At 42.3% G+C, this 26602-nt stretch overlaps 1 protein-coding gene across 1 annotated transcript in view; it reads left to right on the top strand.

The window, feature by feature from the left end:
* Positions 1 to 25748, top strand: part of map3k9 (mitogen-activated protein kinase kinase kinase 9) — a 76473-nt gene extending 50725 nt beyond the window's left edge. The window contains exons 5-12 of the mRNA XM_055862471.1: positions 6028 to 6176; positions 8214 to 8389; positions 8668 to 8908; positions 18221 to 18349; positions 19595 to 19715; positions 20023 to 20135; positions 21069 to 21944; positions 22073 to 25748. Coding sequence (XP_055718446.1) covers positions 6028 to 6176; positions 8214 to 8389; positions 8668 to 8908; positions 18221 to 18349; positions 19595 to 19715; positions 20023 to 20135; positions 21069 to 21944; positions 22073 to 22668 — 2401 coding nt within the window. The 3' untranslated portion in view covers positions 22669 to 25748. The remainder of the gene's footprint in view (positions 1 to 6027; positions 6177 to 8213; positions 8390 to 8667; positions 8909 to 18220; positions 18350 to 19594; positions 19716 to 20022; positions 20136 to 21068; positions 21945 to 22072) is intronic.
* Positions 25749 to 26602: the final 854 nt, after the last annotated feature.

Here is a 26602-nt window from a genome sequence, read left to right as displayed (position 1 = left end):
ATTGAGTCATTTATTCAGCTCTGGATCTAGTAAAGCATTGAGTCATGTATTCAGCTCTTGATCTAGTAAAGCATTGAGTCATTTATTCAGCTCTGGATCTAGTAAAGCATTGAGTCATTTATTCAGCTCTGGATCTAGTAAAGCATTGAGTCATTTATTCAGCTCTGGATCTAGTAAAGCATTGAGTCATTTATTCAGCTCTCGATCTGGTAAAGCATTGCAGTCATGTATTCAGCTCTGGATCTAGTAAAGCATTGCAGTAGTAGTATGACGACTGCACCCAAATGAGGAACCGACGCTGTAATCGGTTTCAACAAGAGATGATTGTGATCGTCTTACCCTCGTCTGAAACACAGAATAACCTAGCCACATCAGCTCTGATAAGGCCAGGATTTAATTCCATTGAGCTTTGTCAGCTATGCGGCATTTAAAGGTAATTTTCGATATAGCAGCAGAAGCAGGCCAGAAGCAGAGCTTTCTATGTTGCAGCAGACTCTCATGACTTATCATTGACCATGCCAGATGGCTTGTGTCCAGCCCTTGTTTTAGGATGAAATACCTGCCTGGCTGGAGGTGTGGAGGTAGTTGGAGGCTGTGGACAGGGATGGCTCTGTTCCTGTCTCTCTGTGGTGCCATAATGCCCCCCCCCCCCCTCCACCCCCAATATTGTTCATATTTACAATATTAACAAAATTATTATAATAAAGATTGTCAACAGGGTAATCAGTAAAAATAATAATGAATAGTAAATGTGCAGGTTGGTTGGTCTGTTTGTTGGAGGACATGTGCAGGTTGGTTGGTCTGTCAGACACTGTCTCTCATCTCAGAGGAGGCAGCAATGTAGTGCGCTGCCAACCCACAGCTCTCTGCGTCCTCCCCCAACAGGACGGGTAGCCTACTCTCATCAGAGAGGTCTTTGAAACCTTCAATAAGGGTGTCAAATTTTGGGAAATGACACTAATTGTTTGATACTTTTTTAATGCAGCTCTGTCTCAAGTTCTGCTGTGGTGCAGTGGTTGCACAGCCTTTCCTCTACAGGGAGCCAGGTTTTCCTGTGTCTACCCTTCTCAATGGCAAGGCTGTGCTCACTGAGCCTGTACTTTGTCAAGGTTTCTCTAAGGTTTTGATCAGTAACCATGGTCAAATATTTAGCCACGGTGTACTGTCGATTTACGGCTAGACAGCACTGCATTTTGTATTGTGCTTGTGTTTCCCAATAATCAATGTAGTTTTGTTTTGACTGTGTTGTAATTTGGTTTATTCTGATTGATTAGATGTTCTGGTCCTGAGGCTTCAGTGTGTTAGTAGAACAGGTTTGTGAACTCAGCCCCAGGACCAGCTGGATGAGGGGACTCTTTTCTTTGCTCAGCCCTTGGCATTGCAGGGCTTGGTAATGATATGAGAGGGGGACACTGTATTTTAGATGTTTCAAAACTTACATTTGTACTATTAGTGGATTTTGGCCTAATTCTGCCCTGCATGCATTGTTTGTAGTTTCCTCTGGACATGTAGGAGAATCTTGTGGAGTATCTACAAGGTTGTTGATCCATCCTCAGTTTTATCCAATCACAGCCATTTAACTCTGTAACTGTTTTAAAGTCACCATTGGCTTAATGGTGAAATCCCTGAGCGGTTTCCTTCCTCTCCGGCAACTGAGTTCAGAAGGACGCCTTTATCTTTGTAGTGACTGGGTGTATTGATACACCATCCAACGTGTAATTAATAATTTCACCATGCTCAAAGGAATATTCAGCTTCTTTTTTTTTTTACCCATCTACCAATAGGTGCCCCTATTTGTGAAGCATTGGAAAACCTCCCTGGTCTTTGTGGTTGAATCTGTGTTTGAAATTCACTACTCGACTGAGGGACCTTACAGATAACTGTATGTGTGGGGTACAGAGATGAGGTAGTCACTCAAAAATCATGTTAAAACACTATTATTGCACACAGAGTGAGTCCCTGCAAATTATTATGTGACAAGTTAAGCAAATGTTTATTCCTGAACTTAATTAGGCTTGTCATAACAAAAGGGGTTGAATACTTACTGACATTTAAGCGTTTAATTTGTAATTCATTTGTAATTTAAAAAATAATAATAATAATAATTGTGGGGTATTGTGTGCAGTGACCAAAAAAATCTAAATGTATTTCATTTTAAATTCAGGCTGTAACACAACAACATTTACTAAAAAGTAAAGGGGTGTGAATACCTTCTGAAGGCATTGTATATTTTGTACCAATCGAGAACTTTGGTCTAATTCCCAGAAATCTGGGTAATTTAATTAGCTCTGAATTGTGGAGACTAACACCAGGGGCTGAGGATTGTTCTAGAATAGTGGCCAATTCATTGATGTAAATATTGAAGAGTGCAGGGCTCAGATTACAACCCTGGCGAAGGCCCCGCCCCTGGTTAAAGAATTATGTTCTTCACTTGCCAATTTTGATGCTTCACATATTGCCAGTATACACTGATTTAATTATGTCATATGTTTTACCCCCTACACCACTTTCAATAACTTTGTAAAACAGTCCATTTTGGTATTATTTTGGTGGACAGGTTTATCTATCAGGGTCTCTAGGGCGTAAATATGATCAGTCGTACAATGTTTTGGTATAAATCCAATTTGGCTTTTGCTCAAGATATTGTGATTTTTAAGAAATGTGTTAACTCTCTCTGTCCATCAGCTTTCTGCTCACTGCTGTCTATTCTCCCTGCTGTCTATTCTGCTGTCTATTCTCTCTGCAGTCTATTCTGCTGTCTATTATCTCTGCTGTCTTTTCTGCTGTCTATTCTCTCTGCTGTCTATTCTCTCTGCAGTCTTTTCTGCTGTCTATTCTCTCTGCTGTCTATTCTCTCTGCAGTCTTTTCTGCTGTCTATTCTCTCTGCTGTCTATTCTCCCTGCTGTCTATTCTGCTGTCTATTATCTCTGCAGTCTTTTCTGCTGTCTATTCTCTCTGCTGTCTATTCTCTCTGCTGTCTATTCTGCTGTCTATTCTCTCTGCAGTCTTTTCTGCTGTCTATTATCTCTGCTGTCTATTCTCTCTGCTGTCTATTCTCTCTGCAGTCTATTCTGCTGTCTATTCTCTCTGCTGTCTATTCTCCCTGCTGTCTATTCTGCTGTCTATTATCTCTGCTGTCTTTTCTGCTGTCTATTCTCTCTGCTGTCTATTCTCTCTGCAGTCTTTTCTGCTGTCTATTCTCTCTGCTGTCTATTCTCTCTGCAGTCTTTTCTGCTGTCTATTCTCTCTGCTGTCTATTCTCCCTGCTGTCTATTCTGCTGTCTATTATCTCTGCAGTCTTTTCTGCTGTCTATTCTCTCTGCTGTCTATTCTCTCTGCTGTCTATTCTGCTGTCTATTCTCTCTGCAGTCTTTTCTGCTGTCTATTCTGCTGTCTATTATCTCTGCTGTCTATTCTCTCTGCAGTCTATTCTGCTGTCTATTCTCTCTGCTGTCTATTCTCTCTGCTGTCTATTCTGCTGTCTATTCTCTCTGCTGTCTATTCTCTCTGCTGTCTATTCTGCTGTCTATTCTCTCTGCTGTCTATTCTGCTGTCTATTCTCTCTGCTGTCTATTCTGCTGTCTATTCTCTCTGCTGTCTATTCTCTCTGCTGTCTATTCTCTCTGCAGTCTATTCTGCTGTCTATTCTCTCTGCTGTCTATTCTGCTGTCTATTCTCTCTGCAGTCTATTCTGCTGTCTATTCTCTCTGCTGTCTATTCTGCTGTCTATTATCTCTGCTGTCTATTATCTCTGCTGTCTATTCTCTCTGCAATCTATTCTGCTGTCTATTCTCTCTGCTGTCTATTCTGCTGTCTATTCTCTCTGCTGTCTATTCTCTCTGCTGTCTATTCTCTCTGCTGTCTATTCTCTCTGCTGTCTATTCTGCTGTCTATTCTCTCTGCTGTCTATTCTGCTGTCTATTCTCTCTGCTGTCTATTCTCTCTGCTGTCTATTCTCTCTGCTGTCTATTCTCTCTGCTGTCTATTCTCTCTGCTGTCTATTATCTCTGCTGTCTATTATCTCTGCTGTCTATTATCTCTGCTGTCTATTATCTCTGCTGTCTATTATCTCTGCTGTCTATTCTGATGTCTATTATCTCTGCTGTCTATTCTCTCTGCGGTCTATTCTGCTGTCTATTCTCTCTGCTGTCTATTCTCTCTGCTGTCTATTCTGCTGTCTATTCTCTCTGCTGTCTATTCTGCTGTCTATTCTCTCTGCTGTCTATTCTGCTGTCTATTCTCTCTGCTGTCTATTCTCTCTGCTGTCTATTCTCTCTGCTGTCTATTCTCTCTGCTGTCTATTCTCTCTGCTGTCTATTCTCTCTGCTGTCTATTCTGCTGTCCATTATCTCTGCTGTCTATTCTCTATGCTGTCTATTCTCTATGCTGTCTATTCTCTTTGCTGTCTATTCTCTCTGCTGTCTATTCTCTCTGCGGTCTATTCTGCTGTCTATTCTCTCTGCGGTCTATTCTGCTGTCTATTCTCTCTGCTGTCTATTCTGCTGTCTATTCTCTCTGCTGTCTATTCTCTCTGCTGTCTATTATCTCTGCTGTCTATTCTGCTGTCTATTCTCTCTGCTGTCTATTCTCTCTGCTGTCTATTATCTCTGCTGTCTATTCTGCTGTCTATTATCTCTGCTGTCTATTATCTCTGCTGTCTATTCTCTCTGCAATCTATTCTGCTGTCTATTCTCTCTGCTGTCTATTCTGCTGTCTATTCTCTCTGCTGTCTATTCTCTCTGCTGTCTATTCTCTCTGCTGTCTATTCTCTCTGCTGTCTATTCTCTCTGCTGTCTATTCTCTCTGCTGTCTATTCTGCTGTCTATTCTCTCTGCTGTCTATTCTGCTGTCTATTCTCTCTGCTGTCTATTCTCTCTGCTGTCTATTCTCTCTGCTGTCTATTCTCTCTGCTGTCTATTATCTCTGCTGTCTATTATCTCTGCTGTCTATTATCTCTGCTGTCTATTATCTCTGCTGTCTATTCTGATGTCTATTATCTCTGCTGTCTATTCTCTCTGCGGTCTATTCTGCTGTCTATTCTCTCTGCTGTCTATTCTCTCTGCTGTCTATTCTGCTGTCTATTCTCTCTGCTGTCTATTCTGCTGTCTATTCTCTCTGCTGTCTATTCTGCTGTCTATTCTCTCTGCTGTCTATTCTCTCTGCTGTCTATTCTCTCTGCTGTCTATTCTCTCTGCTGTCTATTCTCTCTGCTGTCTATTCTCTCTGCTGTCTATTCTGCTGTCCATTATCTCTGCTGTCTATTCTCTATGCTGTCTATTCTCTATGCTGTCTATTCTCTTTGCTGTCTATTCTCTCTGCTGTCTATTCTCTCTGCGGTCTATTCTGCTGTCTATTCTCTCTGCGGTCTATTCTGCTGTCTATTCTCTCTGCTGTCTATTCTGCTGTCTATTCTCTCTGCTGTCTATTCTCTCTGCTGTCTATTATCTCTGCTGTCTATTCTGCTGTCTATTCTCTCTGCTGTCTATTCTCTCTGCTGTCTATTATCTCTGCTGTCTATTCTGCTGTCTATTCTCTCTGCTGTCTATTCTCTCTGCTGTCTATTCTCTCTGCTGTCTATTATCTCTGCTGTCTATTCTCTCTGCTGTCTATTCTCTCTGCTGTCTATTATCTCTGCTGTCTGTTCTCTCTGCTGTCTATTATCGCTGCTGTCTATTCTGCTGTCTATTCTCTCTGCCGTCTATTCTGCTGTCTATTATATCTGCTGTCTATTCTCTCTGCTGTCTATTATCTTTGCTGTCTATTATCTCTGCTGTCTATTCTCTCTGCTGTCTATTATCTCTGCTGTCTATCTCTGCTGCCTATTCTCTAGCTGTATTCTGAATTCTGCCATTCTGTTTCCTGCTGATACTGACAAAAGAAAGATATAAATATTAATATTAATATAAGCCTATAAAGCATAAGGTTTCAAAACTCCGGTAGCTTTCCCAATATTTCCAGAAATCCCAGTTTTCTGTTTCCATAACTTCTTCCATCTCTTTCCTGATCTCTTCCTCTCAACCCTGTAGCTACGGGGTTCTCCTGTGGGAGCTGCTGACGGGTGAAGTGCCATTCAGGGGCATTGATTGTCTCGCTGTGGCGTATGGAGTGGCCATGAATAAGCTGTCGTTACCCATCCCTTCCACCTGCCCAGAGCCCTTCGCTCGTCTTATGGAAGGTAAAGATGAGCTGCTTTCTGTTAGCCATTCTTAAATGAGGCCAACAGCCACCTATTTGTTGAGAGAACGTAAACTTCATTACCTTAATAATACAGATGATTCGATTATAAGATATGTAAATAAATAACTATATCCATCTCCATCCTGATCCATAATAGATTGATATTTGTACAAAAATAAATTAAATAACTTATTTACATTGAGGTCCTTTGTAGATCCATTGAGTACCGTCATATATATATATATATATATATATATATATATATATATATATATATATATATATATATATAAAACTTTTGACCGGTAGTGTGTATATTTATTATATATAGAGAGAGAGATGCTAACAAAACGTTATATCCAAAGACTTTTTATAACTGTCACGGTTGTTGTAAGAAACGGACCAAGGCGTTTGTTGAGTTCCACATATTTATTTAAAGTGAAACTTCTTCAACCGAAACATGACACAAGCACCACCACAAACAATATCCCACAAACACAAGTGGGAGAAATGGCTACCTAAATATGATCCCCAATTAGAGGCAACGATTACCAGCTGACTCTAACTGGGAATCATACAAATTACCAACATAGAAAATATAAACTAGAACACAACATAGAAAATATAAACTAGAACACAACATAGAAACAGAAATGTTTATCAGTTTACTCCAATTGGGGGATCGGTGGTAGGGTTTGCAGGGAATAATAATAAAGGTATACTCTTTAAAAAAAAGTATGTATGTCTATGTAGGTATGTGTATGTATATATGTGTATATGTATGCATACGTGAATGGATATATATATTTTACCCAAAAAAATATGGGGGATTGGAAATGATGCAGACAATTACATTGGAAGCAACATTCTTTCCGCAATATTAAGCTGATCCACCCCCCCAAAAAGAAGAAAAAAAAGAACGCAACATAGAAATTATAAACTAGAATACCCCCTAGTCACGCCCTGACCTACTACACCACAGAGAAAACAAGGGCTCTCTATGGTCAGGGCGTGACAATAACTAACCCAAGATAGACCACAGCCTGTCGTTTCCAATGGAAACAAATTAATCATAGTGGGGCATAACAAGCAAGGAGGTGGGCAGAGCCAAGCACGAGCTAGCAGGAGCCTATTGGCGCGTTCTAGCATGTATTTGCATATTTCCGTTAGGGAACGTCTACTCTTTGAAGTGCACTTGTGCACTAACTCAAATCGCCCTAACACTCCTTTTAAACAACGCAACTTTGGCAAAGGGTAAAATCTATCACATTTTAGTCCACTCTGTTTGTAAAATATTGTAGTTTTGGAAACCGACAACTATATTGAGATCAAATGTTTCATCAAGGAGAACAGTAGAAAAATGTCGGCCAAAATCCATCTCCTTCTCCCACTGCCGGGCCACTGCGTTTCCTCTCACCACCATATTTGGTAGTGAGAGGAAACGGCCAACAGGATGCTTGACATTTATCACATCCAGTGAAATATCTGTCTCATTGTTCTATCTGTGGTACATCTAAACACACAGATGCAAAAATGTAATATCCAACGTTTCGACAGCCAAGCTGTCTTGATCAGGGTATAATCACAAACACTGCAGATTGACTCGTTTATATAGTGTCAAAAGACACACAGGTGTATGTAATCATGGCCAAAAGTGGCCTAATATCATTGGTTAATATTAAAATGGCATACAAAGAACAGCATACAAAAAACAAATGGATAGCATACGATCATAGATTCATTTTAGACTACACAAGCTTACAAACAATTACAATGGCAAAGTCACAATAATCACAAGAATGGCTTCAGATCAAAGTCTACGTTGAGACCGAAGGGAGCAAGGGTCTTTAAGTTAAAGATCCAGGCAGCCTCTCGTTTCAACAATAAATTATCAAGGTCACCCCGTCTCCTAGGGAGGGTGACATGTTCGATGCCAATATAACGCAGAGACGAAATCGAGTGGCCTGCCTCCAAAAAAGTGGAGGCACCTTCAACTTCTTCTTCCTCTGCTGCTTCTTCTTCTTCTCTCGTCCAGACTGCTGGAGTCCAGACCCCCACCTGCGACCTCTCTTCACCAGTATCCTGGATCAGCTGACAACTATAGAGGAATCGGGTTTCTTCGAGATGCCAGTCGAGTCCTTCCACTCCCTGCAGGACGACTGGAAGATGGAGATTCAGGAGATGTTCGACCAGCTTAGGGTCAAAGAGAAGGTAGGGGGATAGGCTTCTTAGTTAGCTTTCAAAAGATCAGAGGCCTCTGCCGTGGCGGTTTCCACATCATACAACATGGGGCCACGTAATAATCTAGCCTGGTTGCAGATTTGTTTGTGCTGTCTTGCAAACTTTAATGGCTGTTGAACCAGGCTATGGATATGGGGTAGTGATATACTGTAGTGTAATCTATAATCGCCCCCCCCCTCACCCCCCACAAAACAAAAAGATCTGCCCACCATGGTTAAATCTCCCCTGACCTCTAACCTTGTCACCAGGAGCTGAGGTCGTGGGAGGAGGAGCTGAGTCGTGCGGCGCTGCAGCAGAAGAGCCAGGAGGAGGAGCTGAGGAGGAGGGAGCAGGAGCTGGCTGAGAGGGAGATCCATATCCTGGAGAGGGAGCTGAACGTTATCATCCACCAGCTGTACCAGGAGAAACCCCGCGTGGAGAGCAGGCAGGGCAAGTTCAGACGCTCACGTCTCAAACTGAAGGACGGGAACAGGATCAGTCTGCCTTCAGGTAGGTGTTTCATCAGTAGGACTGGACAGCAGGCTGATGTCTGTGGGTCTCAAATGCAGAGACAGGATCCATAATGGCTCTGCGCTGCTGCCCATTGAAGAGTTGACTTTTTGTGTGCGTTTGTGTCTGAATGTTTGTTTCTGTTTCTGTGTGTGAATGCATGTTGCCATGGCAAAGAGTGGCTTAACTCTTTCAGTTTTAGTTATATATTTATTTTTATTTAGTTATATATTTATATTTATTTAGTTATATATTTATATTCATTTAGTTATATATTTATATTTATTTAGTTATTTGTTCATATTTATTTAGTTAAATATGTATTTATATTTATTTATTTATATATTTATATTTATTTAGTTATATACGTATTTATATTTATTTAGTTATATATTTATATTTATTTAGTTATATATTTATATTTATATAGTTATTTATTTATATTTATTTAGTTATATATATATACATTTACTTTGTAATATATTTATATTATGTTAGTTATATGTCCCTATATAAAAATAGCAAAAAAGTTCAAATGCAGGTGCCAGGATCCGAGAGAGAGAAAGAGAGGCTTAAACCCCTTCACTTTTAGTTTTATGTCCCAATATAAAAATAGCAGCAAAGTTCAAATGATTGAGTGACAGGTTAGTCTGTATCTCCGCTGCGCTGTGTCAGCACCATGGACAGAGTGCACTGGGGGGCTATGGAAAGCCCCTGGGCGGTTAGGTGTGATTCCTTTGTATTTTCATAACAAAAAACAGTGCTCCTCTGTGGTAGAAAAACGTGAAAGACCTCCGCGTGTAATTTTTAGATTTATAAAGGACGGGGTCAAGTTTACAGTTGAAGCTGCTTCACTGAACTCTGCCTCACGTCCCACCACTACAGAGTTGAGTTAGCCTCTTAGCTAGCTGTAACAGGCTATTCGCCAATTTCGCTTTAACCAGCTAATCTGCCACTGCCGCGATGGATATCAGAAATGAAACCACGAGGCCGCCGTCAAGCCCGGTAGCGATGATGCTGCCGAGCTCCAGCTAGGAGGCTTCCACAAGTGTCGTCAGGATAATGGCTCCACAGTCCCTCCTCCAACTCCGACTGTTCCTGACGATCTTGGAACAGAGGAGCCAGCCCAGGTTAGCCTATAGAATCCTATTACCCAAGATGCATGGTTTTCTGTCCCCCCCCCCCCCCCCCCAAAAAAAAAACATTCATTTAATTGCAACTGGATCATAGGAGGAGAGTGGCTGGAATACTCAGTTACTGCAGATGCGGCACCTCTTGGTCAAAAGCACTCGATGGTCTCGGGCATTTGTACTTTTATGTTTATTGTGGTACAGCGTGATATAAACAGAATTCAATATAATTCCAATGCATGACCCCCCCCCCCCCAAATAAAAAACTATTGTGCCCTCTCACCGATTTCAATTGCCCCCTAAATCACTTCATCCTGGCTCTGGGTATGCTCAAATGTCACCCTATTCCCTACTATAGTGCACTACTTTAGACCAGAGCCCTATTCCCTATTATAGTGCACTACTTTAGACCAGAGCCCTATTCCCTATATAGTGCACGACTTTAGACCAGAGCCCTATTCCCTATATAGTGCACTACTTTTGACCAGAGCTCCACATAGGAAATAGAGTGGGCGGAGAACATCGAAAGGGCTGCAGTGGAGCGGGTCGAGAGCGTCAAATTCCTTGACGTCCACATCAAGTACTTAACACGATCCACTCCACATTCGCACGACAGCGTCTCTTCCCCCTCGGGCAGATGAAAAGATTTGCCATATACCCTCAGACCCTCAAAAGATTATACAGCTGCACCAGCGAGGGTATCTTGACTGGCTGCATCACTGCTTGGTATGGAAAATGCACCACCCTGACCGCAAGGTGCTACAGAGGGTGGTGCGTACAGCCCAGTACATCACTGGGGCCGAACTCCCTGCCATCCAGAACCTCTATACCAGGCGGTGTCAGAGGAAGGCCCTACAGAGGGTGGTGCGTACAGCCCAGTACATCACTGGGGCCGAACTCCCTTCCATCCAGAACCTCTATACCAGGCGGTGTCAGAGGAAGGCCCTACAGAGGGTAATGCGGACAGCCCAGTACATCACTGGGGCCGAACTCCCTTCCATCCAGAACCTCTATACCAGGCGGTGTCAGAGGAAGGCCCTACAGAGGGTGGTGCGGACAGCCCAGTACATCACTGGGGCCGAACTCCCTGCCATCCAGAACCTCTATACCAGGCGGTGTCAGAGGAAGGCCCGAAGAATTGCCAAAGACTTTAGCCAACCAAGCCATAGACCGTTCACTCGGCTACCGTCCGGCAAACGGTACTGGAGCATTGGCTTTCAGACCAACAGGCTCAGAGACCCTCAAGCCTTAAGACTGTTAAATAGCCTTAAGACTGTTAAATAGCCATAAGACTGTTAAATAGCCTTAGACTGTTAAATAGCCTTAAGACTGTTAAATAGCCTTAGACTGTTAAATAGCCTTAAGACTGTTAAATAGCCATAAGACTGTTAAATAGCCTTAGACTGTTAAATAGCCTTAAGACTGTTAAATAGCCTTAAGACTGTTAAATAGCCTTAGACTGTTAAATAGCCTTAAGACTGTTAAATAGCCATAAGACTGTTAAATAGCCTTAGACTGTTAAATAGCCATAAGACTGTTAAATAGCCATAAGACTGTTAAATAGCCTTAAGTCTGTTAAATAGCCTTAAGACTGTTAAATAGCCTTAGACTGTTAAATAGCCATAAGACTGTTAAATAGCCATAAGACTGTTAAATAGTTAATTGGATGGTTACCCGGACTATCTGCACTGACTCTATGCACACTCACAATACTATATATACACACTCACAATACTATATATACACACTCACAATACTATATATACACACTCACAATACTATATATACACACTCACAATACTATATATACACACTCACAATACTATATATACACACTCACAATACTATATATACACACTCACAATACTATATTTATACACTCACAATACTATATATACACACTCACACACTATATATACACACGCACAATACTATATATATACACTCATAATACTATATATACACACTCACAATACTATATATACACACTCACAACACTATATATACACACTCACAATACTAAATATACACACTCACAATACTATATATACACACTCACAATACTTTCTATACACACTCACAATACTATATATACACACTCACAATACTATCTATACACACTCACAATACTATCTACTCACACTCACAATACTATCTATACACACTCACAATACTATATACACACACTCACAATACTATATTTATACACTCACAATACTATATATACACACTCACACACTATATATACACACGCACAATACTATATATATACACTCATAATACTATATATACACACTCACAATACTATATATACACACTCACAACACTATATATACACACTCACAACACTATATATACACACTCACAATACTATATATACACACTCACAATACTATATATACACACTCACAATACTATATATACACACTCACAATACTATATATACACACTCACAATACTATATATACACACACTCACAATACTATCTATACACACTCACAATACTATATATACACACTCACAATACTATATATACACACTCACAATACTATATATACACACTCACAATACTATATATACACACTCACAATACTATATATACACACTCACAATACTATATATACACACTCACAATACTATATATACACACTCACACACTATATATACACACTCACAATACTATATATACACACTCACCCACTATATATACACACTCACAATACTATATATATACACTCACAATACTATATATACACACTCACAATACTATATATACACACTCACAATACTATATATACACACTCACACACTATATATACACACTCACAATACTATATATACACACACTCACAATACTATATATACACACTCACAATACTATCTATACACACTCACAATACTATCTACTCACACTCACAATACTATCTATACACACTCACAATACTATATACACACACTCACAATACTATATTTATACACTCACAATACTATATATACACACTCACACACTATGTATACACACGCACAATACTATATATATACACTCATAATACTATATATACACACTCACAACACTATATATACACACTCACAATACTATATATACACACTCACAATACTATATATACACACTCACAATACTATATATACACACTCACAATACTATATATACACACACTCACAATACTATCTATACACACTCACAATGCTATATATACACACTCACAATACTATATATACACACTCACCCACTATATATACACACTCACAATACTATATATACACACTCACAATACTATATATACACACTCACAATACTATATATACACACTCACAATACTATATATACACACTCACACACTATATATACACACTCACAATACTATATATACACACACTCACAATACTATATATACACACACTCACAATACTATCTATACACACTCACAATACTATATATACACACTCACAATACTATATATACACACTCACAATACTATATATACACACTCACAATACTATATATACACACTCACAATACTATATATACACACTCACAATACTATATATACACACTCACAATACTATATATACACACTCACAATACTATATATACACACTCACACGAACCCATACACTACATACGCTACACACTACACACACACATAACACACACAATCATACCGACGCCACACACACACACACACACACACACACACACACACACACACACACACATAACACACACAATCATACCGACGCCACACACACATAACACACACAATCATACCGACGCCACACACACACACACACACATAACACACACAACCATACCGACGCCACACACACACACACACATAACACACACAACCATACCGACGCCACACACACACACACACACACATAACACACACAATCATACCGACGCCACACCCCTTGACATTTTGTTGTGTTACAGCCTTATTCTAAAATTGATTTAATAATTTTTTTCTCCCCCATCTACACACAATATCCCATAATGACAAAGCTAAAAAGTTTTTTGTTTTTTTTTGCAAATGTATTGATTATAAAAACAGAAAAAACTTATTTACATAAGTATTCAGACCTTTTGCTATGAGACTCTGAATAGAGCTCAGGTGCATCCTGTTTCCATTGATCATCCTTGAGAAGTTTCTACAACTTGATTGGAGTCCACCTGTGGGAAATTCAATTGATTGAACATGATTTGGAAAGGCACACACCTGTCTATATAAGTTGACAGTTCATGTCAGAGCAAAAACCAAGCCATGAGGTCGTAGGAATTGTCTGTAGAGCTCCGAGACAGCATTGTGTCGAGGCACAGATCTGGGGAAGTGTAACAAAAACTGTCTGCAGCATTGAAGGTCCCCAAGAACACAGTGGCCTCCATCATTCTTAAATTGAAGACATTTGGAACCATCAAGACTCATCCTAGAGCTGTCCGCCCGGCTAAACTGAGCAATCGGGGGAGAAGGGCCTTGTTCAGGGAGGTGACCAAGAACCCGATGGTCACTCTGACAGAGCTCCAGAGTTCCTCTGTGGAGATGGGAGAACCTTCTAGAAGGACAACCATCTCTGCAGCACTCCACCAATCAGGCCTTTATGGTAGAGTGGCCAGACGGAAACCACTCCTCAGTAAAAGGCACATGACAGCCCGCTTGGAGTTTGCAAAAAGGCACCTAAAAGACTCAGACCATGAGAAACAAGATTCTCTGTTCTGATGAAACCAAGATTGAACTCTTTGGCCTGAATGCCAAGCGTCATATCTGGAGGAAACCTGGGACCATGCCTACGATCCAAATTGATCTGATACAGGGAGTACCAGTACATAGTAGCACATTGATCTGGTATTGGTACTCCCTGCATATAGCTCAACATTGATCTGGTACTGGTACTCCCTGTATATAGCTCAACATTGATCTGGTACTGGTACTCCCTGTATATAGCTCCACATTCAGGAAACAGCAGAGGGAGCACCCCCCTATCCACATCGACGGGACAGTAGTGGAGAAGGTGGAACGTTTTAAGTTCCTCGGTGTACACATCACGGACAAACTGAAATGGTCCACCCACACAGACAGCGTTGTGAAGAAGGCGCAGCAGCGCCTCTTCAACCTCAGGAAGCTGAAGAAATTCGGCTTGTCACCAAAAGCACTCACAAACTTCTACAGATGCACAATCGAGAGCATCCTGTCGGGCTGTATCACTGCCTGGTACGGCAACTGCTCCGCCCACAACCGTAAGGCTCTCCAGGGGGTAGTGAGGTCTGCACAACGCATCACCGGGGGCAAACTACCTGCCCTCCAGGACACCTACACCACCCGATGTCACAGGAAGGCCATAAAGATCATCAAGGACAACAACCACCCAAGCCACTGCCTGTTCACCCCGCTATCATCCAGAAGGCGAGGTCAGTACAGGTGCATCAAAACAGGGACCGAGAGACTAAAAAACAGCTTCTATCTCAAGGCCATCAGACTGGTAAACAGCCACCACTAACATTTAGTGGCCGCTGCCAACATACTGACTCAACTCCAGCCACTTTAATAATGGGAATTGATGGAAATTAGGTAAAAATGTACCACTAGCCACTTTAAACAATGCCACTTAATATAATGTTTACATACCCTACATTACTCATGTCATATGTATATGTATATACTGTACTCTATATCATCTACTGCATCTTGCCATCTTTATGTAATACATGTACCACTAGCCACTTTAAACTATGCCACTTTATGTTTACATACCCTACAGTACTCATCTCATATGTATATACCGTACTCTATACCATCTACTGCATCTTGCCTATGCCGTTCTGTACCATCACTCATTCATATATCTTTATGTACATATTCTTTATCCCTTTACACTTGTGTGTATAAGGTAGTAGTTGTGGAATTGTTAGGTTAGATTACTTGTTGGTTATTACTGCATTGTCGGAACTAGAAGCACAAGCATTTCGCTACACTCGCATTAACATCTGCTAACCATGTGTATGTGACAAATAAAATTTGATTTGATTTGACATTCTGTATGTAGCCTGTATGAAGGTTGTATGTAGCCTGTATGAAGGCTGTATGTAGCCTGTATGAAGGCTGTATGTAGCCTGTATGAAGGCTGTATGTAGCCTGTATGTAGCCTGTATGTAGCCTGTATGTAGCCTGTATGAAGGCTGTATGTAGCCTGTATATAGCCTGTATGAAGGTTGTATGTAGCCTGTATGAAGGTTGTATGTAACCTGTATGAAGGCTGTATGTAGCCTGTATGTAGCCTGTATGAAGGCTGTATGTAGCCTGTATATAGCCTGTATGAAGGCTGTATGTAGCCTGAATGTAGGCTGTATGTAGCCTGTATATAGCCTGTATGAAGGCTGTATGTAGCCTGTATGAAGGTTGTATGTAGCCTGTATGAAGGCTGTATGTAGCCTGTATGTAGCCTGTATGAAGGCTGTATGTAGCCTGTATGAAGGCTGTATGTAGCCTGTATATAGCCTGTATGAAGGCTGTATGTAGCCTGTATGAAGGTTGTATGTAGCCTGTATGAAGGCTGTATGTAGCCTGTATGTAGCCTGTATGAAGGCTGTATGTAGCCTGTATGTAGCCTGTATGAAGGCTGTATGTAGCCTGTATGAAGCCTGTATGTAGCCTGTATGAAGGCTGTATGTAGCCTGTATGAAGGTTGTATGTAGCCTGTATGAAGGTTGTATGTAGCCTGAATGTAGGCTGTAAGTAGCCTGTATATAGCCTGTATGAAGGCTGTATGTAGCCTGTATGAAGGTTGTATGTAGCCTGTATGAAGGCTGTATGTAGCCTGTATGAAGGCTGTATGTAGCCTGTATAAAGGCTGTATGTAGCCTGTATGACGGCTGTATGTAGCCTGTATGAAGGCTGTATGTAGCCTGTATGAAGCCTGTATGTAGCCTGTATGAAGGCTGTATGTAGCCTGTATGAAGGCTGTATGAAGGCTGTATGTAGCCTGTATGAAGGATGTATGAAGCCTGTATGAAGGCTGTATGTAGCCTGTATGTAGCCTGTATGAAGGCTGTATGTAGCCTGTATGAAGGCTGTATGTAGCCTGTATGAAAGCTGTATGTAGCCTGTATGTAGCCTGTATGAAGGCTGTATGTAGCCTGTATGAAGGCTGTATGTAGCCTGTATGAAAGCTGTATGTAGCCTGTATGTAGCCTGTATGAAGGATGTATGTAGCCTGTATGAAGGCTGTATGTAGCCTGTATGAAGGCTGTATGTAGCCTGTATGAAGGCTGTATGAAGGCTGTATGTAGCCTGTATGAAGGATGTATGTAGCCTGTATGAAGGCTGTATGTAGCCTGTATGAAGGCTGTATGTAGCCTGTATGAAGGCTGTATGTAGCCTGTATGAAGGCTGTATGTAGCCTGTATATAGCCTGTATGTAGCCTGTATGTAGCCTGTATGAAGGCTGTATATAGCCTGTATGAAGGTAGTATGTAGCCTGTATGAAGGTTGTATGTAGCCTGTATGAAGGCTGTATGTAGCCTGTATGAAGGCTGTATGTAGCCTGAATATAGCCTGTATGTAGCCTGTATGAAGGCTGTATGTAGCCTGAATGTAGGCTGTAAGTAGCCTGTATGAAGGTTGTATGTAGCCTGAATGTAGGCTGTAAGTAGCCCGTATATAGCCTCTATGAAGGCTGTATGTAGCCTGTATATAGCCTGTATGAAGGCTGTATGTAGCCTGTATGAAGGTTGTATGTATCCTGTATGAAGGCTGTATGTAGCCTGTATGGAGGCTGTATGTAGCCTGTATAAAGGCTGTATGTAGCCTGTATGAAGGCTGTATGTAGCCTGTATGAAGGCTGTATGTAGCCTGTATGAAGGCTGTATGTAGCCTGTATGTAGCCTGTATGAAGGCTGTATGAAGCCTGTATGAAAGCTGTATGTAGCCTGTATGAAGGCTGTATGAAGCCTGTATGAAGGCTGTATGTAGCCTGTATGAAGGCTGTATGTAGCCTGTATGAAGGCTGTATGTAGCCTGTATGAAGGCTGTATGTAGCCTGTATGAAGGCTGTATGAAGCCTGTATGAAGGCTGTATGAAGCCAGTGATTTACATGAATTGTTTTAGTTCTAAATCACAGTATATATGGACCTTGTTTGATTTGTTTGTGCTCTTCTGTCTCCAGATTTCCAACACAAGATCACCGTGCAGGCCTCTCCCTCTCACGACCGATGCCGGAGTTTACTGGGCAGTCTCTCCAGCCCTCCCACCAGTCCCCAGGCCCCGTTACTACCACGCCTCAGAGCCATACAACGTAAACACTATATACTATTTACATTACGTTGTACCTTTTTCTTTTGCAGACGGTGACTTACAATCAGCTGATACTATATATCCTCTTAGGTTTGGGTTGACCTTTGACCATATTTACAGTTCAGCACAAGTTCGGTATTTTTTATTTATTTTTTATTTAAACCTTTAATTAACCAGGAAGGGCTCATTAAGATTTAAAATCTCTTTTTCAAGAGCGTCCTGGCCAAGATAGGCAGCACCAAGTCATTACAAAAATTACAGACGAAACAAAACGGAAAAACTACAAGTAATCTAGTAAAAAACCATAGAATTCACAAGAGTATAACAAAATCAAAAACAGCTAATTAAAAACATTGACAGGTCAGGGAATCAGTCTCAAGATCATCATCATCATCAGAGATGGGTATTATTTGGAACCGTTATGTATTGTTAGTTAATGTTTATTTACCATGTGTAATGATAACATCTTACTAACCAGAGCTCTCATGACATAAAACACATTCCATGTTTTTTGTAAATGTGAACTTCTAAAATGGAGTCTTGTTCCGTGTTTTTTGTAAATGTGAACTTCTAAAATGGAGTCTTGTTCCGTGTTTTTTGTAAATGTGAACTTCTAAAATGGATTCTTGTTCCGTATTTTTTGTAAATGTGAACTTCTAAAATTGATTCTTGTTCCGTGTTTTTTGTAAATGTGAACTTCTAAAATGGATTCTTGTTCCGTGTTTTTTGTAAATGTGAACTTCTAAAATTGATTCTTGTTCTGTGTTTTTTGTAAATGTGAACTTCTAAAATGGAGTCTTGTTCCGTGTTTTTTGTAAATGTGAACTTCTAAAATTGATTCTTGTTCCGTGTTTTTTGTAATGTGAACTTCTAAAATTGATTCTTGTTCCGTGTTTTTTGTAAATGTGAACTTCTAAAATTGATTCTTGTTCCGTGTTTTTTGTAAATGTGAACTTCTAAAATTGATTCTTGTTCCGTGTTTTTTGTAAATGTGAACTTCTAAAATGGATTCTTGTTCCGTGTTTTTTGTAAATGTGAACTTCTAAAATTGATTCTTGTTCTGTGTTTTTTGTAAATGTGAACTTCTAAAATTGATTCTTGTTCTGTGTTTTTTGTAAATGTGAACTTCTAAAATGGAGTCTTGTTCCGTGTTTTTTGTAAATGTGAACTTCTAAAATGGAGTCTTGTTCCGTGTTTTTTGTAAATGTGAACTTCTAAAATGGAGTCTTGTTCCGTGTTTTTCCAGTGACTCCAGGAGGAGAGGGGTGTAAAGGTTGGGGCCGGTTGGATGAGGAGGAAGAGAAGAGAGGATCCAGGAAGAAAGGTCGTCTCAAGGGCTCACACAGAGAACACAGTGATGATGAGAGGTGAGAGGAGGGGTGAGGCAGGGTGAGGGAGGGTGGGGCAGGACCAGGGTGGGGCAGGACCAGGGCGGGGCAGGACCAGGGCAGGGCAGGGTGAAGGAGGAAGAGTCAGGCATGGGGCAGGGTGAGGGAGGGAGGGAGGGTGGGTGGGTGGGGCAGGACCAGGGGGTCTAACCTGATCGCATACATATTTGTGCTGTCTTGCATGACAACGACCAGGCTACAACAGACCTTACTTATACCAAATTGGCTAGTTAACATGCCACTATTTAGTGATTCTCTGTAGCTCTTTATCTCCTGTCCCTACCAGCATCAAGGTCCCTCAGGAGGGGAACAGACAGAGGTCCTGCAGCGCCCCAAATCTCCGCAGGTCACCGAGACACAGCCCTGCCATACCAGGGGTACCCAGCCTCACTGAGATGGGTAAGGACTGAAATAGCATTATTAGAGATGGGTAGGGACTGAAATAACATTATCAGAGATGGGTAGGGACTGAAATAGCATTATCAGAGATGGGTAGGGACTGAAATAACATTATCAGAGATGGGTAAGGACTAAAATAACATTATTAGAGATGGGTAAGGACTGAAATAACATTATCAGAGATGGTTAAGGACTGAAATAGCATTATCAGAGATGGGTAGGGACTGAAATAACATTATCAGAGATGGGTAGGGACTGAAATAGCATTATCAGAGATGGGTAGGGACTGAAATAACATTATCAGAGATGGGTAAGGACTGAAATAACATTATTAAAGATGGGTAAGGACTGAAATAGCATTATCAGAGATGGGTAGGAACTGGTATAAGATTGACACTGATAGCCTAACATGCTTGCTGTTGCTAGCTAATTTGTCCTGGGATATAAACATTGGGTTGTTATTTTACCTGAAATGCACAAGGTCCTCTACTCCGACAATTAATCCACAGATAAAAAGGTAAACCGAGTTAGTTTCTAGTCATCTCTCCTCCTTCAGGCTTCTTCTTCTTCTGTGGTCTTTATATGTCGGTTGGCAACCAACTTTAAGGTGCGTTACCACCACCAACTGGACTGGAGTGTGGACCTCAGTTCATCTTTCAATCAGCCATGTGGGTATATGCTCTTAAAAACCAATGAGATGGAAGAGGCGGGACTTGCAGAGCATCAAGCATCCCAAAATAGAACGTTTGACGCTCGTGAGCAGTGTGGGTGCAATGATTGAATAGCATGTATGTGTTACATTTATTTTGCAACGCGAGCGGTGTGGTCAGATTGTAACAGAGATAGGTCAGGACATGTACCTTAGCAACAAAGGGTTGCCAGTAATCAAAAGCCACAATAATGTAATGTCGTGAAACCCTCTCCTCCCTGTAGAGAATGAAGACTGCTGCTACACCACTGACCCAGCTGGAGGGGCCAACGCATCCCCCAGCCAATCCTACCTCTGCATCCCCTTCCACAGGGAGGGGCCTGTTGCCGACGGTAACGCAGGAGGAGGCGGGGAGTACTGCCCTAGTTACCATAGCACCCCGGCCCCGGACACACCCCCCAGTAGGAAGAGTCAAGCCGGGCGGGGGAGGTCAGAGCTGGTGCTACTGGGGTGTGGGGCCTTGCTGGCTGCAGTAGGACTGGGCTTCAATATGATGACTCTGGCCCAGCCTGGGACTGGTTCTGGTTCTGGGACTGAGGGGGCTGCGGAGAGCAGCAAGCCACCTCGCTGGGAGGGCTTCTTCCACCGTACAGGGACAGGGGGCCAGAGACGGAGCACCAGTCCCCCCACACGCAAGCTCTTCAGGCGGGGAGGGGACAAGGAGAGCCCCCTGAAGCACTCGGTTGCCCCGGTGACGGAGCGGGTTGGAGGCGGACTGTTCCCGTCATCTCTCACACTGCTGTCACTGTCGTCTGTGTCGGACTGTAATTCTACGCGGTCTCTGTTACGATCTGATAGTGAGGAACTGTTGGTCTACCGCACTGCCTCTCCCCAGGCCCCGGTTCAGCCTTCTGTCCAGCCCCACACCTCTGTTCACCCCCAGCCCCAGCATGCCTCACTCAACCCCTTGGTCAACACACAACTGGAGAGCTTCAAGCGTCACCCTCGGCAGTCCCTGACCCCGACCCATCTCCCCTCCGCTCCATCCTCCTCACGCTGTCTACACCGGACCCCCTCCGACGGTGCCATCAAGACACGCTGCCCTCCAAACTATATCCACCCTTTTCCTTTACCTGTCAGAGCAACTCCGGAGACCACAGGTATCTTCACTGTTCTCCTACAGACAGTTACTTGTTGATCTGCTCTAGCTATATGGCCTGATTCATCCTGTCTTTATTAATATCCCCAGATGTTCTACAACTCTTTTTCTTTCTCTATTTTCAAACAGATGGAGGTCTCAGGGGTCTAAGTGACCACGTATCCCAGGTTCCCCGGTTGCCAGATCCAAATCTGGTGTTTCCCCCTACACCCCGCCGCCGCTGCCCTCCTGAACGACCCAAAACCCTGGACTTCCTGGTTAGACCACGCCCCTCGCCACGGGTACGCTGCGACGTCTTCTTGGGCCAGTCACCTGGGCGGGGCAGAGGAGCGGGGCAGGGGAATGGAGAGTCCCCAGCCCACACCACCAGCACAGACACCCCTCCCACGGTGGAGTTTGGCAGGGACATGACCGTGCTTCCTACCCCCTTGGAGCCCCCGACACCATCCCCAAGGAGGGGACACAGTCTGGAGGCGCCGACGCCCTCACCAAGGAGGGGACACCCACTGCTAACCCATCACATGGAGCCCAGAGACATGGAGGTACTAGCCACCCCCATGGAGCCCCCTACACCCTGCTCAACCTCCCCGCGGCGAAGGGGGGACAGTCTGCTGGACCAACAGGACGAGGAACAGTGTCTGGACCCAACTCTCCCACTCTGCAAACCAGAGTCCCAGTTCCCCAAATGTTCCCCGTACCGCTACCGGCCTGGGTTCTTTTCCTAACCTGGTCCAGTGTGTGTTCCGATCCTCCTCTGGTCCAACCTGGGTTCTGATCCTAACTCGGTCCATCTTGCGCTACCAGCCTGGGTTTTGGTCGTACACTGATCCAATCTGTGTTCTGGTCCTAACCTGGTCCAGTCTGTGTTCTGGCCCAAACCTGGTCCAGTCTGTGTTCTGGCCATAACTTGGTCCAGCATGGGTTCTGGTCCTAGCCCAGTCCCCGTACTGCTACCAGCCTGGTTTCTGGTCCTAACTTTGGATCCTCTCTTAAAACACCAACAGAAACCTCTCCTAGAGTCCTAGAAATAGACCCAGCCCATACTGTTGGAGAGGAGGGGAGGAGGACTGGGCCAGCCCACACTGTTGGAGAGGAGGGGAGGAGGACTGGGCCAGCCCACACTGTTGGAGAGGAGGGGAGGAGGACTGGGCCAGCCCATACTGTTGGAGAGGAGGACTGGGCCAGCCCACACTGTTGGAGAGGAGGGGAGGAGGACTGGGCCAGCCCACACTGTTGGGGAGGAGGACTGGGCCAGCCCACACTGTTGGAGAGGAGGGGAGGAGGACTGGGCCAGCCCACACTGTTGGAGAGGAGGGGAGGAGGACTGGGCCAGCCCATACTGTTGGAGAGGAGGGGAGGAGGACTGGGCCAGCCCACACTGTTGGAGAGGAGGACTGGGCCAGCCCATACTGTTGGAGAGGAGGGGAGGAGGACTGGGCCAGCCCACACTGTTGGAGAGGAGGGGAGGAGGACTGGGCCAGCCCATACTGTTGGAGAGGAGGACTGGGCCAGCCCACACTGTTGGAGAGGAGGGGAGGAGGACTGGGCCAGCCCACACTGTTGGAGAGGAGGGGAGGAGGACTTGGCCCACTATTAGGCTCTTAGGCTACGAATTGTTCATGTGACAGAATAATATTTTTTGTCTAGTCTGAGGAGTTGTTCTCTCACTGCAGACAGGTGCCCTATCCGGAGCAATATATTTAGAAAGCTGGGACATTGAGGTTTCTGCATCATGATGCATTTTACATGACACTGCAACATTCTATAACACCCATGTTATCTCCTCCATTAACATGACAATACAACATTCTATAACAGCCATGTTATCTCCCCCATTAACATGACACTACAACATTCTATAACAGCCATGTTATCTCCCCCATTAACATGACACTACAACATTCTATAACACCCATGTTATCTCCTCCATTAACATGACACTACAACATTCTATAACAGCCATGTTATCTCCCACATTAACATGACACTACAACATTCTATAACACCCATGTTATCTCCCCCATTAACATGACACTACAACATTCTATAAAAGGCATGTTATCTCCCCCATTAACATTACACTACAACATTCTATAACACCCATGTTATCTCCCCCATTAACATGACACTACAACATTCTATAACAGCCATGTTATCTCCCCCATTAACATGACACTACACATTCTATAACAACCATGTTATCTCCCTCATTAACATGACACTACACATTCTATAACAGCCATGTTATCTCCCACATTAACATGACCCTACAACATTATATTACAGCCATGTTATCTCCCCCATTAACATGACACTACAACATTGTATAAAAGGCATGTTATCTCCCCCATTAACATTACACTACAACATTCTATAACAGCCATGTTATCTCCCACATTACCATGACACTACACCATTCTATAACAGCCATGTTATCTCCCACATTAACATGACACTACAACATTCTATAACAGTCATGTTATCTCCACCATTAACATGACGCTACAACATTCTATAACAGCCATGTTAGAACCCCATTAACATGACACTACAACATTCTATAACAGCCATGTTATCTCCCCCATTAACATGACACTACAACATTCTATAACAGCCATGTTATCTCCCCCATTAACATGACACTACAACATTCTATAACAGTCATGTTATCTCCCCCATTAACATGACACTACAACATTCTATAACAGCCATGTTATCTCCCCCATTAACATGACACTACAACATTCTATAACAGCCATGTTAGAACCCCATTAACATGACACTACAACATTCTATAACAGCCATGTTAGAACCCCATTAACATGACACTACAACATTCTATAACAGCCATGTTATCTCCCCCATTAACATGACACTACAACATTCTATAACAGCCATGTTAGAACCCCATTAACATGACACTACAACATTCTATAACAGCCATGTTAGAACCCCATTAACATGACACTACAACATTCTATAACAGCCATGTTAGAACCCCATTAACATGACACTACAACATTCTATAACAGCCATGTTATCTCCTCCATTAACATGACACTACAACATTCTATAACAGCCATGTTATCTCCCTCATTAACATGACACTACAACATTCTATAACAGCCATGTTATCTCCCCCATTAACATGACACTACAACATTCTATAACAGCCATGTTATCTCCCCCATTAACATGACACTACAACATTCTATAACAGCCATGTTATCTCCCCCATTAACATTACACTACAACATTCTATAACAGCCATGTTATCTCCCCCATTAACATGACACTACAACATTCTATAACAGCCATGTTATCTCCCCCATTAACATGACATGGAGAATATTTAAACAATGATATGTCACTGAATGTCTAGAATTTAGAACAATATTCAACCTTCTAAAAGTTGGATCTACTCTTTAAATATATGGCTCTGGTCCTGTTTGTCTATTATTAAAGTGGAACTGGCAGCCAATTTTAATTACTTTGCAGATATGAAACAAACAGACAATCGTAATATCAGTCAAAAAATATCAACTTCCCAGTTTATGCTACAAAACCAACATTATAAGAGATTTTTTTTTTTTTAAGAGGTACTATATTTGACTCAATATTCCATGACGTACACTAAGGCATTGTGGGTAGAATAGATGGATGCAGTTCCATACATGATTAATATACACTGCTCAAAAAAATAAAGGGAACACTTAAACAACACAATGTAACTCCAAGTCAATCACACTTCTGTGAAATCAAACTGTCCACTTAGGAAGCAACACTGATTGACAGTGAAATTTTATTGTCAATCAGTGTTGCTTCCTAAGTGGACAGTTTGATTTCACAGAAGTGTGATTGACTTGGAGTTACATTGTGTTGTTTAAGTGTTCCCTTTATTTTTTTGAGCAGTGTAATTCACCAATACATTTCTTGGTGGTCCCCCCCCAAAAAAATAATTGCTATCAGGTTGTAAATCACAGTTTGTTGTTTGTTGCCACCACCCATTCGGGATGCACTGTTTCAGTTTCCATTACTTAATATTTGACAAAAACGGATGAATGTAACTAAGGCTAATGTCAATACAATCATACTAGCAAGGGCAATGATCACAAACCAGTCATAACGTGTCTAATAGGCTAGCGCATCTATTGATGTAGCAAGTTAAAAACACAGGGCCTAACGTTAGCTAGCTAGCTGCTGGGAGGATATCATGTCATTGGAGGAGTGGGTGACCTCATTTTCCCCCCATCATCGTTTTTCCGTGGCCACAGGTTGAGAGATGAGAGATGACAGGTGTCATTTGGTTAGCTAGCAAGAAATATAAATCGCTTCGCTAGCTAGCTATGCTGGACTTGAATGACTGGTATCCAGTTAGCATATCTCTTGCATTTGTAAATTCACTCTGGCTATTGTTAGGGTTGCGAAAGTTCAACTGAGATAGGAACAATAGTACACCTGAACTTGGTTAAAATAATTCTTTAATTCAAAAGTTAATAAATGGCAAATACAATTTCCGTATATACGGGTTCAATGTTTCATCACGCAGGATAAGACAGAGAACTGATTTGTTTCTGACAAAGATATTATATTATACTCGTGACAGAGGTTAGTTCCCACTTCCGAGCCGGCCTGTCAGAGTAGAGACTGGGCGTGGTT

Source organism: Salvelinus fontinalis, chromosome 15, assembly GCF_029448725.1.
Source record: "Salvelinus fontinalis isolate EN_2023a chromosome 15, ASM2944872v1, whole genome shotgun sequence".
NCBI classification, from domain to species: Eukaryota; Metazoa; Chordata; class Actinopteri; order Salmoniformes; family Salmonidae; genus Salvelinus; species Salvelinus fontinalis.
This window is presented reverse-complemented; position numbering and strand designations above follow the sequence as displayed.